General features: G+C 44.7%; 1 protein-coding gene across 1 annotated transcript; it reads right to left on the reverse strand.

Annotated features, from left to right (window-relative positions):
* Positions 1–6695: 6695 nt before the first annotated feature.
* On the reverse strand, positions 6696–9552 carry RGS2 (regulator of G protein signaling 2). The gene is made up of 5 exons (XM_005426667.2): positions 9485–9552; positions 9228–9329; positions 9065–9126; positions 8047–8213; positions 6696–7668 (listed from the first exon to the last, which is right to left on the reverse strand). Exons 1-5 carry the CDS (start codon positions 9550–9552, stop codon positions 7474–7476), a joined length of 594 nt encoding a protein of 197 aa, XP_005426724.1. The 3' UTR covers positions 6696–7473.

A 9552-nucleotide genomic window follows, 5' to 3' on the forward strand; every position in this document is an offset into this window, starting at 1 on the left:
TACTAGGCATTGTCATTAGTTTGTTGCCCTGATAAATGTTTGGTTTTCTCACAGGAATGAAACTACTGATAACTGTGGTGTCCAATAGAGCTGATAAAGAAGCATATTTCTTCCTATTCCAGCCATGAAAAGGGAAGGCAGGTGAAAGCCCCTTTCAGGAAGTTCTCCCAAAATTAGCATCCTTGACAAAACCTACAAAGAGATTTGCTAAAGTTCTTGCATATAAGGTGTAGGTACCTTCTCCAAAAGTTACAGGGCAGGAGCAGACCAAGAGACCTTTCAGTGTGCAAAAGCTGCTTGTTCCAGAGCACAGTGGGGTTTATACCATTGTGATTTTTTTGTTGTTTTTATAAGGAAACATACAAAAGGAGAAGCTGTTTACAAGTTTATTTTTCAGAACATCACACTTCAGAGAAATTGTGGGCTCTTGTATTTCCTCAAACAGCTACAAGACAGCTACCCAACCCCTTCTTACAACCAGCTCTGTGCGGCACTTTGTGTTTCCCTCTAAAAAGAGTGAAGCCACGAGCCTTTATTGGGATATTCTGTATATTTGCAGTAGTGACCTATGCATTCACACGGGCATTAGCCTGTTGGAACATGCGTAATCTCCACAGCATCACAGAGCTGCAGCTAGCGGGACTGTGTAACTATGTCACTGCACTCTGACCTCCACAGAGCTCTGTGACTCTCTGCTCCTGAAGTCACGGCTGATCTCTCCCTCAGCTCTCAACTGTGACCCATTTACACTGCACATTTATCTGGCATTTTGATCTTGAAGGGCTTCTGGCTGCTGAGCAAGCCGATCTCCAGTTTTGAAAACAGAAGGACTCGGCTCCGAAAGCCAGCAGCCTGCAGGGGGGACAAGGAACAAAAATGACGTCTCGGTGTGCCGATGGCAGCCGATGGCAACCGAAGAGTGCTGTCCTGCCTGGCAGGCACTCCTCCCTGTGTGCCAACGCCTAGACCCAGCCCATAGCAGGTATCAGAGACAGCAAACAGCAGAAACCAAGTACAGAAGACAGCTCAGCTCTGCCAACAGCCGTGCTCGGGCTGGGCAGGTGCCAGGCAGGGCAGCCACACCCGGCACAGAATCTCCCTGACGCAGTACAGAGCCTGCTGAGAGCAGGGAACCTGCCAAGCTCTGCGCGTGCCGCAGCTGGGATGGCCCCGGGACAATGGGGACAGCTCTCCCCCAGCGCCCCTTCGCCTCCCAGGCTCAGCTCCACCAGCTCTGGCCACTCCCATCCAACCCGCTAATCCCAAGGGCCTTTAAAAGCAATAGTCAAATCAAGAGGGTGCCAGCACAGCCCCTCTGCTGCGCTCCTGGTATTTCCATTTCCCTTGGATGCCCACAAAGGCAAAGGGTGTTCAGTTCATTAAACTGCCCACTCTGCTCCCAAATGTCTTTTCCATATTGGACAGCTGACTTTTCGCGCCCTGTAAAAATCATAATAGTACCATGTCCCCTTGAAGCCCAAAGGCAGGCTTCCATCCAAAAAGCCAGCAAGCTGCTCTCTAGTCTAAATCTGTAACACAGAAATGCAACTTATTCCATGAGATCCCAAGTGGGAAAACTGGCTGGGAAACAAAAGTACTAATTTATGTCAATTAGATTATCTTGAATGGAATATTTAATATTTTTAATGGAACATTTTTTAATTGATGCTCATGGGTACTTTGTAGCTGTTGGAAACTCTTGATCTAAATGATTATTTTAATGAAAGATTGCCAAAGGACTCACATTTGAAACTCCTTCATAGGTTAACAGCGGGACTGTTTTCCCTGGCCTGACCAGCCCTCGTTTCCCAGTCAGGGCACTCGGGGTAATGCCAATTAGCACAGCTACAGAACTCAATGAGGCATATTGCTGAGGGTGTTCACCACAAATCTGACTGTGGAGCCCCCTCAGAAACAGTCTGAGCTGATGGGTTCATATGGATGGCCCAGGAACTTTCAGAAAAGGATATCTGCATATTTGTGTCGGGACCCTAAGGTTTAACTGCCCTGACCAGTCCCTCCTGTACTCCCCACCTGCTGCCCATTGGAGGGTCTCCATTTAAGCTCAGCCTTGAGATGCCTCCGTTTCCCCCTGTGAATGTTGCTGTAGGTGCAGCCTCCCATACAGCTCTTGCTCCCAGATGGATCAACATCCTAAGCTGCAGATAGGCAGATGAGTCTGTCACCAGCTCCGTTTCTGGCCTGTCTGCAATGCACCTTGCATCGACGTAGAAGCCTTGCGGCTCTCTGGCACATGTTAGCTGTGCCACCTGAAGGAAATTGAATTTGGAATGCTGTCCCAGCTTCTGACTAGTTTTTCCCTCTTGAATCACAGTAACTTAAATCTGGACCAAAAAAACCCAAATCCATGAAGACCCTAAAACTATTTCTAAAGGTCACGATTCTTCTCTGTTCAAGTTGCCAAATCAGAAAGTCTCATCCCAGAAACCCTTCCACACACATACATGTGTGCCTATACAACCCTTTAAATCATCATTAGTGTCCCCTTTTCCAAAGGGAGAGATGCAATTTCAAGTGGAGAAGCAGATTGATTGTATTTATAGTCTGGTTTTATTTTTCAGCCACAGTACACAAATCTGTGGAGCAAGATCCCTGCACTACCATTTGTTTTCTGCATGGCATTGCTTTCCCATTCTCCTGGAGTGGTGAATCATCCTCGCTGCTGAGCTCACTTTCAGAGGCCCTCTCCAATCTTTGCGCCACAGAGCCCTTGATGAGGGTCAGCAGCCTTGGTGTTGTCTTTAGAAGGTTAATTTACACGTTGCCTCTTGCCAGCACAGAGGACTCTCCTTCAGCTTGCCCTGTGCTGTGGTGTCTAGGCAAGCCCTTCAAAACCCAAATTGTCGCTGGATGCAGTCAGTTGAAACTCCTGACCTAGTTTCTCAAAATGATATGGATGGCTTAAAAAATTAGATTTACTGCTTTTTCAAAAGACTGTGTAGTCTTTGCTTCAAGTTCTTGTTTGAGGCATTGCTGGAGATACTCCAGTTGCAATTATTAATTTCTCTTCATTGTCATAAAGGTGACAGGTGTGTTTTTATGTGATACATGATCAGGGAAACTGCTTGCCTCTAGCAGCTAGGAAAAATAGCAACTATTTTGACATTGTGATTTAAAAACAGTCATATGTGGATAGTTAGAAGTTGCTGTTATTCCAGATTTGCTGGGTCTCGAAGGCAAAGAGTTCAGTGTATTAAAGTCCATGCTAAAAGCTTTCTAGCATAAATTCCTGAGCAAAAGCTGCAGCAGCAGCAGCAGCAGCTGCTACCTGGCATAGAGTCCCTAGCATGGAGTCCAAAGTTCTGAGAAGGAGCAGCAGCAGCAGGCTTCTTCTTGATGATGATGATGATCATGGAGAAGAAGAAACAGCAGCAGCAGGAGGAATAACAGCCATTTTTCTTCTTCTTCTTCCTTTCATCATTCTCCTTGCACCCCATTACAGGGGCATTTAATTCATAAAACAACCAATCAGCTAAAAACACGATTCTAAAACATTCTTTCTAAACCAATCTAAGCATAATTCTAATGTACAAAAGTAGTACAAAACTAATACGAAAGTAGTGCCGGTTATTACCTGAATGTTTTATGCATATAATTTTATCTATTTACGCATATAGCTTTATCTGTTTACATGAATAATTCTATCTATTCTATCTAGAAATGCAAGCAATGTTCTGCTATGCTTTCGTTATGTCTGGAGCTAAGTTACTGAATTTTAAACTAGGTTTTAGGGCCTTACTATCTAACACAGTCTCTTAAGGCACTTAAGATATATTTCTACTTACTTAAAACTATAACTAACTGCTTCCCCACTTACTTAAAGTGCTGCCTCCACTTGCTTAAAGTTACACGTCTACTTCATCTCTAGGTGGCTTTATATATTTCAGCATCTTTAAAGGGTCTAATTCAAACCCTACATTTCTTTCTCTCTCTGAAGGACTCTGAGAGACTTCTGTCTCATGCACTCCAACAGCAGGGGTGTTTCAGCAATTCCAGATCCTCAGACCTATGTGCAGTCATCAGGTATGTTAGGATGGCATGGGCTGGCAGTGACTTGCTTGGGATCAATCTGGGCTTGCTGTGTGGCTGGAGGCAGCATCCAGGTGCTGGGGTGCCCTCCTGCAGATGCCCACTTCTCACTCCTCAGCTTTTTGCAGAATGTCTGTTACCTATCAACGCTAGGCTTGTTTACACATTTGTCCAGGTTCTGTGCTCCTTTGCGGCTATTCACTGAGATCCTTCTTATTTTTCTACCTGGGCAGCTCCAGCCCGTATCCCAAACAGTGAATGTGGGCAGGAGCAGTTTTATAACCTGATGGAAGCTAAAAAATGGACAGTGCTCTAGCCAGCTGCTGAGCAGCCCCAGACCTTGGCCCAGAGGACCCCAGTTCTGTCACTCTCCCCTTGCTGCTTCCATGCCAATCCTGTCCCCATGTCAGTCCTATCCCCGGCATCACAGTGTGTTTGGCTGTGGGCAGCCTGGTGGAACTGGGGGTGTGTGAATGTGGACAGGCTGTGGGGGAAGGAGCAGTTTATTATTTGTTGCCGTTGGATACTGATACCAGAGTACCAATTTTAACTGCAGCTGTAAGGCTGCCTGGAGTACAGAACCAGCATCTCTTAAAGCAATTGTTTGGGTTTTATTTCCATAGGAAATGTTCATAGCAATATCTCGGGTTGCAGCACTCCCAATATGCCTGTATTACCTGGTTTTCTAGTGAAGCTTCCTCCTAGGAGTTGGGGAAACAGATTAAAAATGGAAAAGCAGCAATTGGAAGGAATGTTGTGTGTTGGATTTTACAAACAAGATGTTTTAATTTTTTTTTCTCTTTTATCAAGGGTTTTGTTTTTTTTAACCAACCCTTGATACCAGGTTGTTTTGCTGCACAGCTTGGCTGTGGAGCCAGGCCTCTCTGTGCTGCAGACAGACTGTGCCAGGGACTTAGCATGGCTCGGTTGCTTTGTGAGCCCAGTGGCTTGCTCTGTGGCAGCTGCAGAACTGCCTGCATGGCCTTGCTAATGCTCAGTACTCATAAGTCAGATTTTAAAAATACCCCAGGGCAGCCTCAGGCAGGGATGCCAGCCCTAACAGCCCCACTTAATTTCCTCTACATACTGTGCTATGAGTTGTTCAGGCACCTGCTGAAACTAGAAATGTTTCTTTCCTTAAGACAAGACACCAGCAAATATGGGTAATTACCACATCACAAATTGTCACAGTTGAATCTTCATGGAATTATTCCTGCCCCAGGTCTGATCTTTAATAGGTATACTGCGTGCTATTTTTATTATTTTATTACAAAAGCAATTATCAGCCCAAATCTGTTTTCCCTTGTTAGTAAAAAACCTCTGTGGCAGGAAATTATTGCGATGAGGTTTTTTGTGCTTTTTTTATGTGGACTTAACTGATCAGCAAATGTAGCTGCATGAGAGCTGGCTCTCACAGCCCCAGCCACCTACGGCAAGGTGGGGGCCATACCAAATAAATTTCTATGCACAGAGCCAGTATAATAGACGTGTATACCTGCAGGTATGTATGTATTTGCTATACATAGAATCCTCATGTAATTATAGACTGGTTGGGGTTGGAATAAGCCCTAAATATGATCTAGTTCCAGCCCCCCTGTCATGGGCAGGGAACCTCCCACCACAGCAGGCTGCTCAAAGCCTTGTCCAGCCTGGCCTTGAACACTTCCAGGGATGGGGCAGCCACAGCTTCTCTGGGCTACCTAGTCCAATGCCTCTCCACCCTCATAGCAAAGCACTTCCTCTTAATATCTAATCTAGTCTGACCTACTCTGCTGGAATCCATTCCCCTTTTTCTTGTCACTCCATGCTCTTGTGAAAAGCCCCTCTCCATCTTTCTTGTAGGCTCTTCTCCTGCAATGCATATATACAGACCTGAAGGAGCTGCTTCTGAACAGCTTTTTGGATGTGTAATTGAATTAGAAAAAACCATAGTTAGAATTTTCTTGATGCTTGGAAAGGTGTAGTGTTGTAGAAGTGACTGCTGTGGATGTACATGAAATCAGCAATTAAAGCAGAGAAACTGAGCATTGGAATAAAAATAGCTAGAGCCAGGACCTAAACAGACCTGAAATGCAGATGCCACAAAGCTAACTAGAGACTGGTTTCGGGAAAAATAGTACATGGAATAACAATGACCAGTAACTTTTCCCCAAGCAACTGTCACCTAGCTGGGAGTCAAATGCCTTTATTGTACTATTGCCTCTCCTGACTTTGCACAGGTTTTGTGGTATTAAAATCCTCCTACTAAACCCTTTCTGAAGAAGAGCTGTTGGGCAGGAGCAAGTCCAGTACCATGGGTGCCTGTGTTCCCAATGTCATCCTGTGAGCTACAGCAGCATTGCAGCTCTGTTTGATCTGGCATCATGGGTAGCTGAATGTGTGCCTAGCATGTCTTAGAGATTGGCTTCACAAACATGTTGGGACAAAGGATATGGTTGAACATGTCTCCCTGTTAAGCTTTCAAGCTCTGAAGCTTTTTATTCTGTTGATAAAAAACAGAAAACTCAATTCATAGATTAAGAACTAACTGCTTTAAAATTAGCCCTATTAAGATCTCACCCAGGACCCACAGTCCCCATACTCTGGAGTCCAGTGCCAGACAGTGTTTATCTGTGTGTGCAACACACACTGGGCAACAAAAGAAGCTTTGTACCAAAATAGTTTATTAAAAACAATAAAACTTCATTGAAGCTTGCTGTCTTCAAGACAGAATTATGACATTGCAGCATTCAACACGATCATAATCCACATATAAATATAGTACTATACAGCTCCTGTTCGCCTTGGCCAAGTTCTGCCCTCAGTCTGGCCCCAACAGCCCTGCTGACACAACCCAGCCCTGCCTACTTTAGCTGCAGAACCTGTTCCTCTGGGAACTGAGTTATTCTACCCTTTCCTCCCCTCACAGTGCGGTTACTGTGAAGAGGTTACACAGAAACCCAGCACAGCTCTTGGCAGCTCGAGGCAGTAACAGAACCGGTGTGAGCACACCGAGCCACCAACAACAGCATCCCACTGCGGGATGTTTAGGAAAAATAAATAGGCAACCAATTACTCAAGCTCCCAGCAGTGCCCAAATGCAGAGAGCAGCTTCTGTTCACAAGAAGGAAGCTCTGTCCGGACCTGCCACATCGCTCCTGGGCCATGACAGAAGGGCTCCTGCACAGCCACCTCTTGCTGCAGCTCTGGCAGAGAAGGGCAGTGCCAGCAGCTGGCTGGCACACCTCTGCCATCTCCCCTGAACACCCTCCAACAGCGTCACTCTGGGCCATCAGCTCTGCACCAAAGTCAATATTTGTCCTTGCACTGTGGCATACAGACCGAGTGCTCGGTGCCCCAGCCTTTGGGGTCAGGACGCTGCTCACGAGCTGTGGCTTGGCTTCCTTGCCAGCCCAGAGGTTGCTTCTCCTTCCTCTCCATCTCTCATGTGCCCTGGGCTGCTCTGCTGATAGGTGTCTTCTTGCACAGTTCCTGATAGAATTCAGATTCCAAAAACCGTGGGTAGGAGTTATTCTCCATTAAGCTGTAAACTCTCTTCTGTGCCACACTGAAGCAGGTATGGGTGGCTTCCTGGATGTTCTGTGCAATCATGTTCTTGGTCTGGAAGTCTATGTTTATCTGAAATCCAGAAAGATTACTCCTTAGAGCAGAATTCAAGTAAGCGTTAATACACAGTACAACTTCTGAAGAGGTGAAAAAGGCAAGACCCCATTACTGCAGGGTCAAATTACTGGAGAATTTTCTTCAAGAAAATTCTTCTTTTGCACAAAACCAAAGCTAATTCAGATATGTCTTTTCTCAGTTAAAATGGAAATTCTCTGCAATGCTGCTTGTGCCATTTTCCAGCTTGGTGAAAAGGCACTTGTATTCAGACCCAGACATTAACAGGGAGGTTATGCACAATGCAGTTTGACATCTGTATCTTGAGTTCAAAGAAATAACAGCTGTGAGAACTCATACAGCAGAGCATTTATGTATAAAGCAGCTTTTCTTTACCTCTTTGGGAGCCTCCTTTTCAATGAAGTCATTGTAGATTTTCTTTGCTTTCAATGTCAGCTTTTGGGGTGATTTCGTTTTCTTGAAGTCCTCACAGGCCAACCAGAACTCAATGTTCTCTTCACAAAACTCAGACTTTAAAAAAGCTCGGAAAGCAGCAAGACCATCTAAGGAAAGAAAAAAATACTCATCATCAATTAACTATTTCAGGAACCTTGATTTTACCTATTGGTTACATCAGCTTCTACCAGAATGCTCAGTTGGAGGTCTATTTTTTTTCAGCAATATCAGTGGCAATAAAAAAAAATATGTAAGTTATGTTTGTAAGCAAGTTAATGCTTTAACAGCTTGGCAGATGTCCCTTTGACTTTGCCATTTCTTAGGCAAACAAAAAATAAAACCATTTCTATGGTTATGTTTCCTTCTGTAATGCCTGAGAATGCATTAAAAAAACATTTCTCTCTAGATAAGCTCTCCTCTGTTAACCTTTGCACTGCAGTAAATGACTGCTACAGTACTCTGGAATATTCTTTCAATGGAAAGGATGACTAAAGCTCAAAGAGCAAACAGTAATATTATTTCTTAGTCATTTTGCTTTGCTAGTGAATGCTGCTTCTTGCAGAGCTACAGTAAAAGCCCAAGATCACTGAACCCCTGTTGCATGATCCTTCCCACATTACTGGAAAGCATTTGCATTGCTTACGCAGTGAGCTCAGGGAAGAAACATCCTTCTCCCATTTGGCAAAGCCAAGCTAACAGGTATGATTTTAGCTATGGGGGTTTCAAGAAAGAAAAAATCTACTGAGATATTCTTTGTTTTATTATTAGTTTACATTTTTTACAAAAAATCACTTCTATGTATTTTGGCTTTAAACTGTTAAAAGCGTTTAACTTGCAAGACCAGAATCAAAGCTCTTTACATGAGAGATACAATACTGACATGAAAGGAAGCAAACTCTTACAGACATATAAACTTCTCCTTTTGCTCCCAAGTGTTAGTTTTTCAAGACAAACTTACATTTGTTAGCAAGCAGTTCATCAAAGGCTTCTGACCACAGCTGCGCTTCTTCAGGCGAAGGTCTGCAGAAAGAGAGTGAGAACATTAGACTACGCTGCTCAAGCTTTACTGCTTTTGAAGAACACTCAAGTTATTTAAACAGAGTCTCTTTCTCACAACTTACCTGAAGTAGTTGCGGTGTTTCCCTGCCTTCTTAGATTTCCTTTTGTTAGAGTTGGAAGAGTTCTGCAGGAAGTAGCTCAGTCTTGTTTTCCAATCTTTAATGCTGGAAAAAAGAAGAGGGATATGCTCGTTTAAAATGACAGCTCGCAGAGCTTTAGACAGCAGCGCTTTCCCTGAGGCGGCTCCTGCAGCAGTAGTCACCCATCAGCCCCCGAAGGCAAGGAAAACGCTTCCCGTCCTGCGGGCGGGGGGACTCACATCGTTCTCTTCATCCTGCCCTTGTCAGCCTCCTCCGGCTCGCTGCGGCGGCGGCCGCCCCGCTCCAT

The sequence above is a fragment of the Geospiza fortis genome, unplaced genomic scaffold (genome assembly GCF_000277835.1).
Source record: "Geospiza fortis unplaced genomic scaffold, GeoFor_1.0 scaffold5, whole genome shotgun sequence".
NCBI classification, from domain to species: domain Eukaryota; kingdom Metazoa; phylum Chordata; class Aves; order Passeriformes; family Thraupidae; genus Geospiza; species Geospiza fortis.

Coding starts and splice junctions, on each gene's coding strand:
- RGS2 (XM_005426667.2), bottom strand. CDS start 9,552: ATGGAGCGGGGCGGCCGCCGCCGCAGCGAGCCGGAGGAGGCTGACAAG. Junction 9,330..9,484: donor GGCAGGATGAAGAGAACGAT/GTGAGTCCCCCC, acceptor TCTTTTTTCCAG/CATTAAAGATTGGAAAACAA. Junction 9,127..9,227: donor AAACACCGCAACTACTTCAG/GTAAGTTGTGAG, acceptor CTCTTTCTGCAG/ACCTTCGCCTGAAGAAGCGC.